Consider the following 21,909-nt stretch of genomic DNA (forward strand, 5'->3'; position numbering starts at 1 on the left):
ATCGCAATGACAAACAATAATAAAACCTTATGGAGGAGTAGGCTGGAAAGCCAAGGCGGCCTGATAATTACCCTACGCATGAAGATATATTACAATAAATAGAAGAACTAGAGTTACACTAACAATCAATAACATAGAAAAAACAAAAAATAAGACACAGCAAGGACTGGCTCAAAGATCTGGGATGAAATTGTATGTAGGTATGTCAGAGGTGCTGCATAAATTGGATGTGAAAATGTTTCACAGAAATTTCTTTTATTGTTTTTGGTAACAAATTCCAAAGAACGGGCCACTTGTTCTGAAAAGGTTTCTTATTAATTGAAAATCATTGGCGTGTCTTATTTTGTAATTACGAATTTCTGATTTCTTGAAGTAATCCTTAAAAGCTACAGGTAAATCCTAATTTCATGTCTAAACATGAAAACGCCCAGTTCCAGCGTATACATATCATTGACGGTAAGTTTTATTATTCATGCTCGACAAAAGTATCATTTTTACGAAATGAAGACAGTCAAGAAATCTACAACGATTTGGTGTAAAAACACCAATTTTGATCTGTTAAACTTCGTCTATCTGTACACAAAAGAGTAGATTGCTTAGCTAATATGGTAAGATTTTGTGCTACTTTTAGAACCATGTGTTATTTCATAGCGACCAATTCAGGGTTTGATTTACAATGAACCGGCAACAAGCAACCTTGAAGGGGGAGGCAAGGGGCATTTCCCCCTCCGCCAAATATTTTTCTTGCCCCCCCCCCCCCAGTTTTCCCCCACTTTTGAGGTGAACCCCAAACATCATGTACCTTTCCACTTTTTGCAGCAATTTTGTGCAAAATTTTGCCCCCCCCTGAAAAAAATTCCTGGAGACATTTTTGAGGTCTTTATTTTCACAATAGATTTCAGGGTCTGCATCTTTAAAAGCTCACAAAAATATGTTTGCCTCAGGTTTCAGATGTTTGTGTAGCTGTTCAAAACTGAGGATAAACAGCTAAAATCACTCAAATTGAATATCACTATTCCTGCTATACCAGCTGATACGGTATTGGTGACTCTTCCATTTGTCTTAGGTATGCAACCAAGTCTTTGTGACTTGCTTAAAGTTGTGCTTTTATCCGGTATTTTCTTTGGTATATAATAGATGCTGTTTCCCTTGTGGAATCTCAGCTGGCTGTTTAAGTGTTCGCCTTTCAATTCTCGTTATTACGCAATAAAGAAGCGCCGCCAGCAGATTTGCGATATTGATGTATCATGGGAAAAGGTCGACATCAAGTCAGCGCATATCTGAATATTACCATGCTATTACATAGGAACATGTGACAATATTTTTTAGCTTGTCAATATAACGGTATTACACGCAAATCGATAGAGAAAAAATTAATTATGCACATTTCAAATCACATTATTAAGTATTATTGAGTATCGATTCGCGTGTAACACCTTTATTTTGACAAACTAAAAAAATATTGTCACGTGTTCCTATGTAATAGCATGGTAATATTCGTATTGCGCGGACTTGGATGTCGACCTTTTCCCATGATACATCACGATTACATCCCATGATACATCACGATCATCGCAAACCGCTGGCGGCGCCCTTATTGCGAATAGCGAGAATTGAATACCTGAGTGGAAGAAGGGCCCAAGTCCAATTTTTTACAAAAATGAGTTAGACCCATCATTTTATTGCCAGCAGACTGTTCTTCCTTGTGTGTGAAAGATGAGCCAAAATCCATGCTCTAAATAGTCTTCCATGTACAATTAATCATGGTTTTCATGGAAGAAGGGCCCAATTCCATGGAGTTGGGCCCTTCTTCCCCAAATATTGGGTTAAAGAGGAATTTGGTTCATCCATGAAATCTGCTTTTCACTACAATAAACTTTCTTGCTAACATGTTACATGCTTCTACTTGTGCAATTAATGGATTTCTATAACTATTTATAACACATCTTCTTACGGAACTGGTACTTGCAACTCCAGCTCATATTAAGACCTGTACCATTGCCATGGAAACATCATATATAATTTCGAATGTATGTAATATTGTATGTTCATGTATTGAAGGTCCCCTGAAGATGAAAACATTCTGTCTATAAAACTTTTCAAAATATTAAGTTTTTTCTTAATATCTCAAAAACAGTTTTGATGGAGTTGGGCCCTTCTTCCACTCAGGTATTCAATTCAAGTTAGTTCAACTGGTCACGATTGTTTGATGGCATGTAAAACCGAGTCATTTTTACGAAAAGTTGAACAATGATGGCGCTATTTATCTAACTTCTTGTTTGTATCTTAACAAGGGGTAGACACTTGTAAATTGGTATTAGGACATCAGCAAACAGACTTTAACAAATGACAATGGTATTTTCAAAAAAACTTTTTATCATGAAACGATAAGTATAACTCATATTATCTAGCTAATTCAAAATTTAAAATATATGTAAATAGCACCCTCAATTTGCACACAAATATACAGTTTATAGAATTAAAATTACATGTACTACAAAAAAGCAGAAAAAGATGAATTATTTGATATAGAAATGAAAATCTATGTTAAAATTTAAAAATGGTTGCAAAATATATGTGTGTATAATCTGTATAGTTTATTAGTGTGATAGCTGTTGGTATTATTCAGGTCTAGAATTGAACATAATAATAATGTTTTGTTAGAAAAATTAATAAATGATCACATCAAACAACCGTGTGGTAAGGTGTTTGGTGATACAAGTTTAATAATAATAAAAATAATAATAATGGAAGTTTATAATGTGCAAGAATCCATCAGAGCATCTCACTGCCCAACAATAGGAAAATGAACACAAACAGGAATATGATGAACAGAGCATAATACAGAAAATACAAATACCATATTAAGAAAAAACATTCTACACTACATTTCATCAGCAAAAGCGATATTTATAAACAGATGTGTTTTTATCATAGATTTAAAGGGCAGGTCTATAGCAAAAACAACATCATATCATTGGCAAGCTAATATTATGAGGACAATGAAAATGACTCCTTTTTGAGAAAATAAGGCGTTTAAAATTGATATTCCAAAAACCAACTTAAGCGGTGAGTTCCTTGAGCGAGACAGATTTGGCCTAGAAAACCGGTGACGTCATGATATGAGATGTGCCCGCTTTGAGAAAAGGGACTATAAACGCTCTCAATGGACAGAACGTATACTGTTACTGTTCACAGAAAAAAAATTCCAAATTAAGTATTACAAATTTCATGTTTTTTAAACATATGGATAAAATCAGCCGCTTCTTTTTTATATATTAGACAATTGTGATATTTGTATATCAATATCATGAGAAATATTAGGCCTAAAAAATAAATACATAATTTGAGCTTAGAAATTCTGAATTTCATCTGAATTTCATATAAACTGTGTTAGTCCACAAACTCATGTATCTGATCTATAGTTTCAGTTGGATGAAATATTACAAAGCAAACGCATAGTAACAATTACTGTGTGGGCTTTGTTCCCGAAAGAGAACAATAGTGTGCATATTGTTATGCAGCATTGTTATGGTATTAGTGATAGTAGGCTACAACTCATTGTTGCTAATGTCAAACTTGTCAAAGTGAGTGTGATTGTATGATGAGAGCACGATAAAGTGTCCGCTTCATTTACCTACGTCATCAGTCAAGCAGGAGAGAACATGTACGCTTCAAACGGGGGAAGAACACATACGAGGCTGAACTTTACCCACACAATTTCTCCTTTTTCAGGAGAAATACGCACAAAAAAATTGCAACAAGTGTCAACTTGTAATGTAATAATTATTCTCTTCAAATAGAGATAAACTTGTTTTTGCTATAGACCTGCCCTTTAAAAGAGTCCAGAATAGTACAGTTTTTGATATGAGTAGTAAGCTTGTTCCAAAGTTTAGGTGCACAAATAACAAAAGAACGGTCTCCAAAAGAATTGCCAATCATTTAATTCGGAAATCCCCTGGTTATGGATCTAAATGTACTTGTGCTTAGCGCTTCTTATCTCTGTTACCCATACTCAGGGAGCTGGTCCTGGCTGTGATGGTTTACTGTGGTATGCACAGGATGTGTGTTTCTTAGCTGCAAGTCCATGATTGTTGTTTTATATGGTGTGTCATGTCTTGGGCTATGTACAGTGGTCAACAAATGAAGTGTGCTGCTGCTTGCGGGTTTATGCCTCTGCGTATAAATCACAACGCATCTACATTCATCATTATTTATCACTTTTTATTACTTTTTTTGCAGGAAAGTAGGGTTGGTTGCCATGTTTCCTGTTGCCATGTGCTTTCACATCAAATTCTACCTGTTCCTTGTCTGTACAGTACTGCAGAAGACACACCGAATTCACAACTTGGTCGTTCGCATCTTTCAGACAAAATATTGACCTGTACAACCCTGCATGATTGCATTTGGTATTCAAATGAAGGTATACTTGATTTGGTTGCAAAACCTTGACCTTTCTTCTCTCCGCAATAGAGCACCCTTCATCAGACACGTTAACTGTCCAAATACCCAGCCTTAATGATTTTTCATACACACCATTCATATCATTCTTAACCTCCCGCAAATCTGTTAAATATGAGGTGTCGATCAAGAAAGCCAAGTTCTGTTTAACGCTCAAGGGCACTTTAGTGCACCGTGGTTTATCACTGGCATTCAAAAGGAGGCTGACTGCTTCCAGAGGAGTAAAACGCTCTCCATCAATACATAATATGGGAGTGGATAGGTCACCATTGTAGTGTAAACATGTACTGTTGGTATCCCCATCCTGTAGGTAGAGAAATATAATTTACATTAAAAGGGACATACACAGATTTTCTAAGTTCTAAGTTCTAAAACCACACTGAACTCACATGAATAGGCATGCAACTAGAACACCAACTATTATATCTATGCAAACAAACTTGTATTTCTGGACAGTGTGGGCGGCTTGCAGCCATAATATTTTGAATCTATGGTGTGCGCACTGATCTGGGGTCAAGTGTCACTTCTAATCATAAAACAGTTTCCAAATTGACCAAGTTCTCCTACATCTGATCACAGATGATCTGATGCCATCAGCCATCTGGGTGTGGTGGCAAGTGCCACTTTTGACAAAGAGAATTGCGATTGTTAAGTTGAATACCACCGACATATCTCACGAATGGAACAGCCCAATTCAGGTAATAAACTAATCCCATTTGAAATTTGCACTCCTTGTGGAGTCATTCCATATCGAATCAACCAATTTGCTGAAAATCTTGGCAGGTCACCCCCTCAGATTTTGCTGAAAATCATTTCTAGCATACCTCTTTGGCAATAATGAACACATGGAAAAAATTAGCGCTCAACTCCAAGCGGTTTCGGAGATACGGCTTGTCAAAATTTCACCCAGACCCCCCCTTTTTGCTCTCGCGAGTCGCGTCGTTGAGTTTGTCGCGTTTTGGAACACTCATATTTTGACTTTAGGAAAAAGATATTAAGCTGAAAATTGCTACCTATAGTGACTTTCACCCAAATAAGCAGAATCTGGCCTTAAAAACAGTGTTGTGCTTCCACTTTAAAAGTTATGGGTCTCCCAAAACCCCTATTTGTTTTGTCATATTTCACCGTGTTCAGTTTCCAGACCCCACTCGTACTCTTAAATAGATATCAGAGAATGTTCAAACTTCATAAAAATGCTTAATAGGCCAATATCTTTCCCCTGAAACAACAACAGACCACTGATACCTTTGATTAAATTGTGGCTTGGACCCAAAGTTTGCTCCGCAGAATGAAAGCCTGAAAACACCGTCCCCACCAGTTGACCTTTGACCCCGCAGATGAATTCCGACAAACTTGAAAATTACACCATGAATGCTAAAACACTTATTCTACATCTGTACCAAATCTTAGCTTTGTAACTCCACTTTTCAAAATTCACAAATTTCACACTTTTTGACAGAGATTAGCCAGCATCCTATATCAATGTGTGTAAAATTTGGCAAAATACCTAAATTTCATAATCCACTCTAACCAAGAAGGGGTGGAGTTACATATTTAAGATTTGGTATAGGTAGATGGTAAGTATGTGTTGTGTAAGTTTCAAGTGTGTCGGATTTCATCTGCAGGGTCAAAGGTCAACTGGTAGGGCGTGTTTTCAGGATTTCATTTTGCAGAGCAAACTTTGGGTCCAAGCCAATACCTAATTAAAGGTGTCCATGGTCTGTTAATGTTTCAGGGGAGACATATTAGCCTATTAAGCATAAATATGAAGTTTGAACATTCTCTGATATCTATTTAAGAGTACGAAGGACTCTGGAAACCGTGTGTGAAATATGACAAAACGAAAAGGGGTTTTGGGAGACCCATAACTTTTAAAGTGGAAGCACTACACTGTTTTTAAGGCCAGATTCTGCTTATTTGGGTAAAAGTCACTCTAGGTAGCAATTTTCAGCTTAATATCTTTTTCCTAAAGTCAAAATATGAGTGTTCCAAAACGCTATAAATTCAACGACGCGACTCATGAGAGCAAAAAGGGGGGGTCTGGTGAATTTTGACAAGTCAGATTCAAACCGCTTGGAGTTGAGCGCTAATTTTTCCATGTGTTCATTATTACCATAGAGGTATGCTAGAAATGATTTTCAGCGAAATCTGAGGGGGTGACCTGCCAACCCATTGGTTGATTTGACATGGAATGACTCTGTACATGTGAAAAATTAAGGCCCTGTCTTCCATATAGGGTGTATGGATTTCAACAAGAATAGCCAATGACGAATAGCATGGCTCTGGTTTTTTTAACATGTATCAAAAGTGTGAACTGAGAGGGTAAAAATGAAATTGACAGAAGACACTTAAAATATGTCATTTCTCAAAGCAGATGACTTGAATTTTATGAAAATACAAAACTTGGAGCTTAATTCTGTTCATTTGGTCTGTAAACTTCGTGAGACCCTTTGGCCAAATGAGATTTTTTCATAAAAAAGCAACTTGTTGCCAAAGCTAGATATTGCTTACTGTAATGCCCATTAGTTACCAAATTAGTTGTCATAGGAAAATAATGAGTCCAAGTTACTATTGACCAAATATGGCCATTCTGCGATCACTTTTAGGTAACTTTTCAGGCATATGAAACTGAAAAATGGGCAAAATAGCAGGTTTGGTGGTCAAAAATATGCTCTAAATGTAATTAATTTCATCCACATATATTGCTAATCCATATGTGAACAAGGTAATGATAACCAAGTACTGACATATCAAAATAAGTTTGATAATGCCTTTATAGTAAAAATGTAACTCTAGATACTCGTGGGTTTCGGATGTTACATTATTTGGTTAACATGCATTATTTGCAGGTATCTGGCCCTATTTCTAAGCTCATATTAGTTCAAAAATGTAAATGATAATCACTGTCAGATGATTAAACCTATCACTTGAAAATCTAACCATCATTAAATGATATTGTCATCTTACTGAAGAAATCTTTTTAATTTGGATGTATACATGTACTGATATGGCATTTATTCATATACATTGTTACCCACATCCTTATTGTAAATGTGCACTGGACATCATAATAAACCAAATTAATTAGCACCCTGAAGCATTAAGTTGATAATACAAAGGGCTACACCTTTCTTACAATCATAATCAGGCTTTCTTTTACGTCTTCCCAACTTAAAAGTGTTTCGGATGTTACATTACGTTAACATGCAATTGCAATCTAATTGAACTTATTGAGGGAAACATTTGGGACATTTCATTATTTTAGCATAATATCAATCACTTTGAATCAGAAACCTGTTGAAATTATTCAAATGATTCAAAATATGTACAAATACGTGTATAATTAAAGGCAGTGATTCGGATGTTACATGATGTTAACATTTTTACAAAGTTTGATGGTTGGAAGTTGAATTTTAAACAAACATGAGATCATTATATACAACAGGTATGTTGCCATGATGGACACTCATAAAAATTTTTATGTAAGGCACAATCATTTATCATTTGCACACATATAAAATATGCAAAAACTGATCGTATTAAAACAGCTCATAAAGTCTGTGTTAACAAATAATTCCCATGAAACTTGTTCTGTTGTAAGAGTATTTTTCTTAGTAGTTAATTTGTTTCCATCGATAATTTATTGTTTTATCGGACATAATGAAGCTGTATGAAGCATAGTAAGTATTTCTCCTGCTTCGTTTCTGGTATATGTGCATAGTGATTCCAATATAGGCCTAACACATGTACATACTATAAATATATTTTATGTTAAAATGTTAAAATGTTCACTTTTTTATGAAAATGCAGCTTTTTTCAATTTTGAAATAAATGATTATGACAAAATTGCTACTTAATTATTTTCAATAGGTGTTAGATATCATCTAATGCTAAAATATTATAAAGTTTATTGAAATTACAACTTCATTTTGGACTTGTTAACAAAAAATGGGTAACATCCGAAACACATTTTAAATCAAAGTATTTTGCTAGTGTAATGGAGAAATATTCAGTGTAAGTTGCTTTTCAAATTTAAAATAAATATCTTAGGACATGTGTATATATGTCAGTAATGAAATTAATTTGAAAGGAGTGAACCAAATTAATTATGTTGCTTTTTATCTTATGTGTCATGCATAGAGACAATAGATATTGTAGAGCTAACAACTTGTAATTTTTTCCACTAGCAAGGTTTACAAAGGTGAAATGGAGTCAGCAATATTAGGAAAATGAGAGTGTACACCATATTTACTAGAAATTCACATTCATTTAAGTGTATATTCTAAAATCTTCTTACAATGCCCTGTTATTGGCCTCACTTTCCGTTAACATTTTGCCTTGTAACATCCGAAACAAACTTGACATGTTAATGGTTTGTACACTCAAAGAACAAACCTGGGTATGGTAAAAATATTTCTACTATGGCCTTCCCATGATTTCCACTCCCTTTGACCTTTTTATTTCCCTCTAATTAAATTTCTTCAACAAAATGTCACTCTTTCTGTCTCGGATGTTACATTTGATTCGGATGTTACCATTGTTAACGGAAATGTTGTGTGGCCAACATTTTACATAAAGTCAAGAGGAAGTGAAATCATTTTTCATTTAGATACTTGTTGTCATGTCTACTTCAACTTAATAATGAAAATTCAAAGCTAGTATTGTTCTTCACATAATTATAAGACAATATGTATTCTTTCGGATGTTACAAAACTGTTAACGGAAAATGAGACCCATTTAAGTAATGCTTCACCATAATTTGTAAACATTCAACTGATACAAAATTTGCACTTGCAATTATTTATATTGCCCTGAGGCAAACATTTAAAGTATTTGTGTATGTTTTACATGATAAAACAATCACTTAGACCATGTTAAAAATAGAGCAAGATTGTTAACGGAAAATGTAACGTCCGAAACATAATTTTCAAGTGCTCAAAATTTTTTCATGTTAGAAATTATTTAGGTAAATCTTGGATTTCTTGGATCTTGTACTAACATGTGTTCATAAAATATTGAACAGAATACTCAGAGCTGATCTGGTTTTATTTTGTAAACAAAACAAATTAGTCACTTTTGTTAGGTTGACAAATTTCCGTTAACAATTGGACATTTGGTCTTGTCACAAGTAAAGAAAGAAAACTGGGACAAATTTTGTTAAGCTATGGGAGATTAGCCTAGGTCTACACTACATAAAAATATAAAAAGTTATCCGGAAATAGGTCATGTGTTTCTGCTGGGGTCTCCCAAAGTGTCATTAAGCCTTTTGATACATGTTAAAAAAATCCAACCATCTGTATCCAGGTAAATAAATGTCTCATTTAAGACAAACCATCACAATATATGCTAATTAGGGTCAGGGGTTACTAACCCTACCCATCACAATAACTATTATGCTAACTCCGGTATCCCCTGACCCTAATTAGCATATCGTGATGGTGGGCATAAATGAGACATATACCTGTCCCTTATTATTACCAATTTCTTAACAGTGCGAAACTGTTATTGCTTTGGTCATTGCTCAAGCTTGGGAAATCGCGAATAGTACTACATGGGTTGAATAGGAATGGTTAATACTTTACTGTCTGTTGGTAGTGCAAAAATAACAACAATATGAACCAGTTGAGATTACACAAGTTGGCATAATCTGTGTGACTATGGGCGACTTCACAGGAGCCACATCAATGCGATCTCTCAAGTAAATAGAAAGTGTCTATAAATCCCTGTATAAATCACAAATGTTTGATGCCATGTGAAACTTAGTCATTTTAAAGAAAAGTTGAACAATGATGGTGTTTGCATGTAATATGGTATTGGAACATCAGCAAACAGACTAACAAATGATAAAAAAAAAAAAAAAAAACGATTTAACCTAAAATGTAAGGTATAACTCATATTACTTGGCTAATTTAAATTTAAAATATATGTAAATAGCACCCTCAATTTGCACACAAATGTACAATATAGAATTAAAATTACCACAAAAAAGCAGAAAAAGATGAAAAATTTAATATAGAAACAAAAAACGATGTTAAAAATTAATACAAAATATATGTGTATATACAGTTTATTAGTGTGATAGTTGTTGGTATTATTCAGGTCTATTGAACATTATAATAATATTTTGTTAGAAAATTAATAAATGATCACATCAAACAACTGTGATAATGGCACTTGGATCAGCATCTGGGAAAATAATTGCTTAGTAGTACATGTATGGATGTTTTTTGTTTGTGTAATACCAGAGGATGATTTAAGGAAGCCCCATCATGCACTGCAAACGTGTTATCACCAGAGTTTCAACTGCCACTTTACTTTTCAAATCCCATTGAATTCTGTGCAAAAGATGTTGTTTAAGAATTGTGCGTGTGTCATTATTACTTAGTCGATTTCAGATCTAAAGTGATGTATGCATGAAGGATAATTCACACCTTCTGTAGGTAACATAAAATGTGAAATTGACCAGCATTGTGAATGCGTAAACTTTTATTGTAAATATATCAGTCCAAATTCAAATTTAACCATGTCCGTCAATGTGGCGCAGTGGTGTCATGTTCACTCACACAGCTGTGCTAACGCAAGTCAACACAGTGGCGTGGTGGGAAGTGCTTAAATCATCCTCTGGTGTAATACTGAGCCTAACAGCCCGTTTAGGGTGCTCATGACATGCTGCCATGTGTGTGTATGGAACCCATGATGCAATGTGGTTTGTGCGGAGTGCGCACACACAGGAAGAGATCACATTTCAATGGGCTATTCCATTTAAAATCCACACTACCCTGTGGAAGATTTAGTTAAAGTCTTCCACAGAGGGAGTATTAGTTTCAAATAGAATAGACAATGGGTAATACTTCCATTTGAAATACTCCAGTTGTGATAGGTAAAGCCATAATACAGTTGGAGTATGGGTTTCAAAATGATTAACTCTGACCAATTATATTGGAAAAACTTACTCCCCCTGGGGAAGGTATTTCCAAAATCTTCCACAGGGGTAGTGGATTTCAACTGGAATAGCCTAATGCATAGATATAGATCCCGTTTCCTATGCAGTAACCCTACCCTACATTGTATGTGAAAATAATTGTATGTGTGAAAATGCTAGTATCAAAATGTCCATTTATACGTTGGGGCAATCACGTATATCTCATCTGTTCCTCTGTCACATATCCCCTATCCACCAGATACCGTCGAACATGCTGTGTGATTCTAGTAGACACTTTAATTGCAAATCTGCCAGCATATTCATCGGGTGTACACACATTAGGCATTCTTCGTAGAACCGGGTCCACTACAGAGGGCGCATGCTTGACAAACATAATCCTTCCCGTGCCCTTTTCTATTTCAACTTGACTTCCTAGGTTCTCGGCTTCCAGTGTGCTAGCTGCAGCATTGAAGTCTTGCATGGTAATTTTACTTAACGTTGGTGGTCCTCTATACTTGAGTGAGGAATAAGAACACACTGGTCCTGGACTTAGGAGTAAAGCTGACGTAAGAAGTTCCTTTGTTGTACTGCATTTATGAGCATGACGTTTATAAATTTTGTGGTTACCACGTTGTATTTCCCAATCTTGAAGTTGCACCTGTGACACCTGAACAAACAAGGCCAAGAAAGAAAAAAAAATGTTATATTGGCGCAACTGGACCTACCCTAATTTTTGTGATGAAAATAAAATGTGGTTGGAAAAAGCACACAAATTTTCCATTTTGGTGCATTGGGGGTATTCCAGTTGAAAAAATCCATACACTCCCTATGGAAGACCAATTATAGGTTATTACATTTATCATTTAAATCTCCCTCCCCCCGGTGCAAGAGATCAAGGTCATGTTTTCAATAGGGTGTGTCAAAATTTCAACTGGAATAGCCCAATAGTGACAAATTATTGGAAAGTGACAAAAACTGTATTTGTTTAGGAAAGAACATAATTCCTGACCTGCAACCTGCCCTACTTTTCTTTGACTGTTACGCCAATATTAAACAATTTTTTAAGGCCCTAGGTGCATGACAAATTCACTGGCATACAGTGGAAATGTATTAAGCCCCAGGTATAGAGGTAGTCATTGTGGGTATGGAGTGCCTTGTTGTTAAGATCATCTGCGACTTCTAGTTGGAATTTCAGAGGAGGGAGCTCTCTATTTGCACAGGAAATTTACCTCAAAGCAAAGGAGCCCCAGTGTGCCAATGCGAATCTTTACAGTATATTGGATAAAATGATGTAACCATACCTAACAATGAGTTTTATACTACCGTATTCATTCCAATAAGCGCCCAGGGCACTTAACAAAGTCATTTTGGGTGGGCGCTTATTTTTAACATTGTTAAATAGTCATCAATCACCGTCTGAAAGTATTTATTTACTCACAGTTAGTGCGCCCTCATAAAATGTGTCTATATAAAACAATTTTGAGGGCGCACTAACTGTGAATAAAGATGGCCGCCGCCATAAAAAATATGATTTTGAGACAAAATTGCCTCAAATTTGGCCTTTTAAAGGCATTTGCAGATGGTTATTGTGAAGTATTTTTAATATCTATACATCTGCCCACTATGAAATAGCGTCATAATTTAATTTTGATGCTCATTTTCCCACATGCATGCATGTAATATCACTCGACAGGTAAGCTTACTGGACGTATGTTGACAACATTGGATGGGCGGTTATTAATTATCTATGCCCGTGCAACGGGGCATAGATATTGTATTTGTTCTGTTTAGTTTTCTCCTTTTCCTTCTCCTTCTTCTCCTTCTCCTCCTTCTTCTCACGCTTCCTTTGCACTCCTCTAGCTCAGAAACTAAAGTAGCCTAGGGGCCCATACTTGGTACAATGATGGCCCATGACCCCTCAAAGTTTCCTAGGGTACCCCCGACCCCAGAGGTCAAAGGTCATGGGCTACAGGGGGCAATATGTGTACGATCCGTCCAGAAATTATGTAACATAAAATGCATTAACATAAATGTATGTTGAAGTGAAGTCGCCCGTAGCATTGTAACATAATTTAAAAATAAAAATAATATACACACCGCCAGCGTATAAATTGCACAGATTGCGATATTGTCTAGAATCACTGATGAGTTATTGCAGTACTGAATGACGACACATGTGAGTTGGTAATTTCTAATTCTAGGGCCAAGGGATCGGTAAGAAATGCTTCAAGGGTGGTGTGTAGAGATATGCCATCGGTGAAATATGAGGCCAGAAGAAAACTTTGCGTGGGGGATAGGCATACGTCCGCGAAGCGTGCCTCTCGTCGCGCTTTGCCATGGGTGGTCTGGAGTCGTCGGCGCCAACTGAAGGCAATTAGTGGACACTTATTACACTGTTGAAAACTATGTTCCATAATATGAAGACCCAATTGAAGCAGTTTGTAGTCCATTTCTCATAGTAGCGTAGGCTACCTTGACTTTTTGACGAGGGGGGTAAGTGAGAGGCAAAGAAAATTGCCTCATAGGCGCGGGTTTATTTCGCGTGAAGCGCCGCATAGAAATTTGCAATTTACACTATTTTTTACCCAAGGTGTTTATCAAAATCGTGGCCTATTTAAACAAAACATGACTAAAGAATTCCCTTTCTGTTGGGATCATAGGCCTACTGATAATATTTTTCGGCTTAAATCGTGTGTATCTGCGTCTTTTCACTTCTATCAATCTTTATACTCAGGCTAGGCCTATCCCGGATAGTAGGCCTAGGCCTATCACAATCTCCTGAAAGTTGGGCGTCCTCCTCCTCCAGCGCGATCGGTCCTCAGCAATAATTACAATATTTATGCAGATGCTACTGTGTTTACACAAATAATCTTTGATTGAAACCCCAATAGGCCTAGGTAGGCCTACCCTAAAATTTATATCGTGGTAATGATGCACAAAATTAAAATCTTTTAATTTTGTGTAATATTATCGTCCTATGAAAAACCCCAGATCTACTATCCGGGATAGGCCTAGCCTGAGTATGTGTTTTAGAGAGAGTGATGGTCTGATGGGGTATAAGAGAGAATGAAGGCTTGGTAAGGTATTAGAGAGAGTGTGGGCCATTCCGGTGGTGTTTTAGAGCGAGTGAGTGTCTGGTGGAGTATAAGAGAGAGTGAGGGTCTGGTAGGGTATTAGAGAGAGTCTGGGCGAGTCTGGTGGCGTTTTAGAGAGAGTGAGTGTATAGTGAAGTATAAGAGAGAGTGAAGGCTTGGTGGGGTATTAGAGAGAGTATGGGTCAGCCTAGTGGTGGTTTAGAGCGCGAGTGAGTCTGGTGGAGTATAAGAGAGAGTGAGGGTCCGGAGGGTTATTAGAGAAAGTGTGGGCCAGTCTGGTGGTGTTTTAGAGCTAGTGTCTAGTGAAGTATAAGAGAGTGAGGGTCTGGTGGGGTATTAGAGAGAGTGTGGTCCTGACTGGTCCAGTCTAGTGGTGTTTTAGAGAGTTTGATGGTCTGATGGGGTATAAAAGAGAGTGAAGGCTTGGTGGGGTATTAGAGAGCGTATGGGTCAGCCTGTTGGTGTTTTAGAGCGAGTGGGTGTCTGGTGGAGTATAAGAGAGAGTGAAGGCTTGGTGGGGTATTAGAGAGAGTATGGGTCAGCCTGTTGGTGTTTTAGAGCGAGTGAGTGTCTGGTGGAGTATAAGAGAGAGTGATGGCTGGGTGGGGTATTAGAGAGAGTTTGGGTCAGCCTGGTGGTGTTTTAGAGCGAGTGAGTGTCTGGTGGCGTATAAGAGAGAGTGAGGGTCTGGTGGGGTATTAGAGAGAGTTTGGGTCAGCCTGGTGGTGTTTTAGAGCGAGTGAGTGTCTGGTGGAGTATAAGAGAGAGGGTCTGGTGGGGTATTAGAGAGAATGTGGTCCAGTCTGGTGGTGTTTTAGAGAGATTGATGGTCTGATGAGGTATAAGAGAAAGTGACGGCTTGGTAGGGTATTAGAGAGAGTATGGGTCAGCCTGGTGGTGTTTTAGAGAGAGTGAGTGTATAGTGGAGTATAAGAGAGAGTGAAGGCTTAGTGGGGTATTAGAGAGAGTATGGGTCAGCCTGTTGGTGTTTTAGAGCGTGTGAGTGTCTGGTGGAGTATAAGAGAGAGAGGGGGTCTGGTGGGGCATTAGAGAGAGTATGAGTCAGCCTGATGGTGTTTTAGAGCGAGTGAGTGTCTGGTGGAGTATAAGAGAGAGTGCGGGTCTGGTGGGGTATTAGAGAGAGTGTGGTCCAGTCTGGTGGTGTTTTAGAGCGAGTGAGTGTCTGGTGGAGTATAAGAGAGTGATGGTATGGTGGGGTGTTAGAGAGAGTGTGGGCCACGGGCATAGATATTCGTGTTTGGTCAAACACAACTGTGGTTTCTAGTTTCATATTGTGTTTGTTGCAAAGTCGCTGGGTGGGCGCTTATTGGGACATGGGCGGTTATTGGAACGAATACGGTACATTTTAGCTACATGTAGTCAAGAACATGTTAAATCAGTAGATTCTGAATCAGTCCAATTTTACCTGTTCTGAATCAGAATCGGTCAAAATCCACTCATTTGTTGATCTAGTATTCAAAACTTATGCAAAAGCAGTATAAAAGTTTATGTTTCACAAAATGCATTAGCCTGCTGCAAATCACAGCAAATAATCACTATTTCCATTTCAAAATGGTGCACATCTGGGTAAATAAAGTCGAATACTGAAGACATCCTAATTAGTTTCTCAGGGAGTGTAGGACATGTTATCATAGTTATTTTTGTTCTATTTTGATACAGCAATTGTCTAAAAACAAATCAGAATGATTGAGGAATTAATAATTAAAAACAAAATTTGGTGCAATTTTCAAAATTGTAAATTCATACAGATTACGCACACTTGTGAAATTGCACAGCATAGCATGTTCCACTCAGTCTTCTTATTGATTCATTCATCTTGGAGTGCACTTTTGCACCCCATTTTGAAAGTTGTGGTGCAATTTAATCAGAAAAGTCTGTACAATGTGGTATTCCAATTTTGCACCACACTTTTAAAGTTGTATTGCAAAAGGCGCATTTTGAGGTGCAAATTGCAATGTGATAGGGCTTATTTCGAAACGCTGGTTCTCACCTAAAGTGAGTGGCAGTCAGCATATATCATGGATCAGTAAGAATTAGCATTGATCGTGGTCTTTTGGAGAGCATTATGCATTGTTACAACCCACTCAATACACCCTTTTACTCAGTAAATGACACTGTAACTTTTCAAATTGCACCAAATATCATTCAATTGTGAATTTCTCAATCATTCTGATTTGGTTTTACAACAAATATTGTCAGAGCTGAGCCCTCGCAGGAACAGATCCTGGACATGCCGGTGATTGTAGTATACATCATACTGCAAACATTTAAATCAATTTCAATTTTCATACATACAGCTTAAAAGTTATGCCCACTCAAACAAGTAGTAGTGACTTCTTTTATTGATATGTTTTATTTACATATTCATACAGATGCAAAACAATATGGGTGGTGTAAAGTTTGCCCCATTTTATTGAAAGAATTTCCATTATTCTTTTTGAAGACAAAATAGATCTATTATCAAGTCATTGTACTACATGTATATGTAGAACTTAAAAGTTGATACTAATTTAGCTAGTAGTTGTGAAAAGTACAAAATACATGTATGAAGTTGACTTCTTTTTTATGCAACCTTACTCCATAAATCCATACACCCCTTTCACACAGGGGTATGTACATGTAGATTTCAAATGGAGTCACCATTCAGGTAACCCCATTTGAAATTCACACTCCCTGTGTGGAAGATGAAGGTAATGTCTTCCATAGGGGGTGTATGGATTTCAAATAGAATAGCCAATTCTACCGCCCTGGGGCAAACAATGTGAATCACATCAGTATCTGAGTTTATGAAATTAAGTTATAGTTGAATCAAACTAGTTTGACAGAATTTTCCAAAATTAAGAACAAATATTGGAAAACTGTTTACAAATACAGCCAGTAAAACCTGCTAAGTACATCACTGTACTCAATACGGATCTCCAGATATCGGAAAACTACAAAAAAAACTAACCATGTGCATAAATTATGCAAATCAGTCACTTAATTAGCATACTTTGTGCTCAAAATTAATGGTTAGAGTTGAGTGCAAGTGCAAGATTCTTAATATCTCATTTGTTCTTCTGTAACATAATTCCTCTCCACCAACTGTTTCCGAATATTCGCATTAATCTTAACTGAGACTTTGCACTGAAATCTGCCAGTATATTCCTGCGGAGTACACAAGTTAGACGATCTTTGTAGAATTGGCGCTGTCAAAGAGGGCGCTTGTTTAACAAACATTAGTTTCGTTACATAGCCAACTTGCACCCCAACCTGAATCCCAAGGTTGTTCATTTCAAGAGTGTTTGTAGCAAAGTCATATTCTTTTCTGGTGATGCTTCGTAGTGACGGTGGTCCCGACTGGGTGAATGAATGGTATGAACACACTGGGCCTGGAGTCAAGAGTATGGCAGCCATGATACGTTCTGTTGCTGGTAAGTTTTCTCTGAGTTCATAACGAAACCTGGCCGAAGTTTCCTGATGTACAATTGTGTGCGTGTTTATATGTACCTGTAAATTTAGACAAACAAAGTGAATGTGTATTCAGTGTTGCTGTGAGTACTATCTGCTGATTGGTTTCATGAAGAATGATTTATTGAGCCCATCAGCAATGTTTCTGAAATAAAGTTATAGGTGAATTGAAATAGTTTGACAGAATGTTCCCAAAATAATTGTGACATACATGTACATGCATGTATATTGGGAAAAACTGATTTGCATTCATTATTGTTGTACAGCAAGTAAAACTTGGAAATTCCTGTAAAGTAATTCACTGTAGCCAAAATAAAAATCCCTGGTAATTATGTCACTGTACCCGATCCAATACGGATCTCCAGATATATAGGTTATCCACTTCACCCAGGTGTGACTTCTAACAAAAGGCACTGATTCCCGTAGTATTCCTTATTCAATGCACGACCTCAGAGTTACCTGCACATGACTTTGGCGGGCTATTTTTAAACAGTCATGGTTGCACATTCAGGTACTTCTTTTGAAAGTCCTAAACAAGGTGTAGCAGTCGCTGATAGGATACGCAGCTTAAAGAACACGGATAACCTCTATTGGGAAAAAGAAAACCTAACCATGTGCATAAATTATGCATATCATTATCAGCCACTAAAATAAGCATACTTTGCGCTGAAAATTTATTGTAAATGTTTGCACATTGAGTGCAAGATTCTTAATATTTCATTTGTTCTTCTGTTACATAATTCATCTCCACCAACTGTTTCCGAATATTCGCATTAATCTTTAATGGCACTTTGCACTGAAATCTGCCAGTATATTCCTGTGCAGTACACAAGTTAGACGATCTTTGTAGAATTGGCTCTGCCAAAGAGGGTGCTTGTTTAACGAACACTAGTCTTGTTACATAGCCACTTTGCACCCCAACTTGAATCCCAAGGTTGTTCATTTCGAGAGTGTTTGTAGCAAAGTCATATTCTTTTCTGGTGATGCTTCGTAGTGACTGTGGTCCTGACTGGGTGAATGAATGGTATGAACACACCGGGCCTGGAGTCAAGAGTATGGCAGCCATAATACGTTCTGTTGTTGGTAAGTTTTCTCTGAGTTCATAACGAAACCGGGCCGATGCATCCTGATGTACAATTGTGTGCGTGTTTACATGTACCTGTAAATTTGGACAAACAAAGTGAATGTGTATTCAGTGTTGCTGTGAGTACTATCTGCTGATTGGTTTCATGAAGAATGATTTATTGAGCCCATCAGCAATGTTTCTGAAATAAAGGCGAATCGAACCAGTTTCACAAAATGTTCCCAAAATAATAACATATTGGGAAAACTGATTTGCATTTAATATTATTGTTTTTAAAAGAAATACAGCAAGTAAAACTTGCCAATTCTCCTAGTAATAAGTACTTCACTGTACCCAAAACTTTGCAAATACTCCTGGAAAGTATGTCACTTTACCCAATCCAATACGGATCTCCAGATATTGGGGAAAAGAAAACCCTAACCATGTGCATAAATTATGCAAATCAGCCACTTAATTAGCATATTTTGTGCTGAAAATTGATTGTAAATGTTTGCATAGTTGAGTACAAGATTCTTAATATTTCATCTGTTCTTCTGTTACATAATTCATCTCCACCAACTGTTTCCGAATATTCGCATTAATCTTAAATGGCACTTTGCACTGAAATCTGCCAGTATATTCCTGCGGGTTACACAAGTTAGACGACCTTTTGTAGAATTGGCTCTGCCAAAGAGGGTGCTTGTTTAACAAACACTAGTTTTGTTACAGAGCCACTTTGCACCGCAACTTGAATCCCAAGGTTGTTCATTTCGAGAGTGTTTGTAGCAAAGTCATATTCCTTTCTGGTGATGCTTCGTAGTGACGGTGGTCCCGACTCGGTGAACAAATGGTATGAACACACCGGGCCTGGAGTCAAGAGTATAGCAGCCATGACATGTTCTGTTGTCGGTAAGTTTTCTCTGGGTTCATAACGAAACCTGGCCGAAGTATCCTGATGTTCAATTACATGTATGTGTGTGTGCACCTGTAAATTTGGATAAACAAAGCGAAAGGTGTATTCAGTGCTGCTGACATCATTTCTGGTTCCAAAGAAACAAGAATAAAGTATATGCCTTTTAAATTATGTTAACCCCATATGAGTACTACCTGCTGATTGGTTCCAGAAGAAAAATGATGATTTATTAAGCCAATCAGCAACGTGGTAAGAATGGAGATAAGGCTGAAGAGCTTGAGCTTCTATATTTCGAAGCTGTGATTGGTCACTCAGATGAATAAATGTATTTAACCAATAAGAAATGCTGTAAGAAAGTCTTTTACTTTTTTGCTGGCACTTCGCAGAGCTTTTGATCGTTTTAATTTTATACTTGTTGAGTTTCTTTTTGGAAAAGAAAACTGAATGAGGAGCGGTGATTTATAAGATGAACGCGACAGTCGTGGCTGCGAACCACTTTTTATAAGATCTTGTCACACTTTTTCTGATGCTTCTTTTTTCTTTCCTCTGTACTTCTTGCAATACAGTTTATTTTTCTCATGTCTCTTCTCCAATGCTGACCTACATAGTTCAGAAGCAGGAACACGATACTTAGATTGTCTTTTTTGTTGTGTTTTCAAATAATTTGGATCGTTCTTCTTTTTCCTTTCCCTGTAGTTTCTCTGTATTTCAGCACGTGTTTTCCCCATTTTCTGAGAAGAAATAAAGAGGAAACCCAATTTAAGGTTAGCAACTATTTTAAACTGTTGCGATTTGGTAGTTCACAGCATCTTGCAAATGGTAGTGAGCTTTGGCAAAAATTGCATTGATCATTTCTCAGAAAGGAGGCCGAGTGTGTAGTGTGGTTCTTGACCTTTAGAGTCCTGAAAGTTTGACAACAACACTTTTGTAAAACATGCATAACTCATTCCAGGCAAGTTTTCAAAATATATGATTTATAGAATGAACTTTTGCAAAACATCAAAGTGTTATTTTTCAATAATTAATTTAGATAATGAAAATAATTTTTTTTTTGGCTGCTTCGACCAACAATACCAAAACGACTTTTTCCTACTACATTGTACATAGTCCTACATCAGGCCCTCTCAACTGGCGGCGTGCGTGCTACTAGTCAAAGTTTTTTTGAACAAAAAAGGGGTGAAAAATACCTAATCTGGGCCTTTAAACCCATGAGCTTCCTAGGGTGCTGCCCTATATGGACCCCCGATAAAGCACCACTGCACCTTTCCCACTATACACGCTACCTCGCAGAGTCCTCCCTTGACATGTTGATCACTAACATTTTCCAGTTGGCACTTCAAATAAACTGGTTGAGAAGGCCTGGCCTACATTGTAGCAAAATAGTTTTAATTTATATGTTACAACTATACAATTTGGAGTAAAATTGCAACAGATACGTTACCGTCTGTCTGTATCTTAGACTTGATTTTAATATTATGCTTCAAAATCTGTAAATGTTGATGTGTTTTTAATTATCCCTGAATGGTTTACAAAATTAAAAAGTAAAAAACCCTGCATCATTAAATCTTTTTCATGGCTTAAAATGTGTCTGCCCAAATTACTAGCTATACACGGTATAAATTTAAGCAATGCGACGACTGGGTGAGTTGTCATCCCTCTTGGGAGCTACAAAATTGAAACAGATATGTTGTCAAATATGGCAGATGCATTCCCTAGACATCAAATATTTATCCATCAAATTACATCAAAATAATACTCTAAATCAGGCTAATATGTGGTCCAGATACCAAATGGGTAATATCTCTACCAAATAACAACTTAAATTCATGACATTAACATGAGCAAATAACAGCCAAATGGCACCAAGCACATGTTGTAGTGTATACATCTTGTTCTCAAGTTATGGAAGCTTACATGTAAGCAATCTAAAAATGCGAGACACCCCTTCAGGGTTTGATTTACTTTGAAAAATGTGCTTAGCAAT

General features: G+C 37.0%; 1 protein-coding gene across 14 annotated transcripts in view; it reads right to left on the reverse strand.

The window, feature by feature from the left end:
• Positions 1-21,909, reverse strand: part of LOC140137473 (uncharacterized) — a 63,181-nt gene that overhangs the window by 30,947 nt on the left and 10,325 nt on the right. The window contains exon 4 of one of the 14 annotated variants that reach the window (XM_072159168.1): positions 3,946-4,765. The exons of 8 other annotated variants lie outside the window; for them this stretch is intronic. In XM_072159168.1, the coding sequence (XP_072015269.1) occupies positions 4,211-4,765 (555 nt within the window). In that variant the 3' untranslated portion in view covers positions 3,946-4,210. Of the gene's footprint in view, positions 1-3,945; positions 4,766-11,021; positions 12,051-17,364; positions 17,989-18,585; positions 19,109-20,079; positions 20,657-21,909 lie in introns of those variants that run through there. 5 more of the 14 variants (XM_072159176.1, XM_072159171.1, XM_072159173.1 and 2 more) reach the window with 5 other exon arrangements.

The sequence above is a fragment of the Amphiura filiformis genome, chromosome 17, assembly GCF_039555335.1.
Source record: "Amphiura filiformis chromosome 17, Afil_fr2py, whole genome shotgun sequence".
Taxonomy (NCBI): Eukaryota; Metazoa; Echinodermata; class Ophiuroidea; order Amphilepidida; family Amphiuridae; genus Amphiura; species Amphiura filiformis.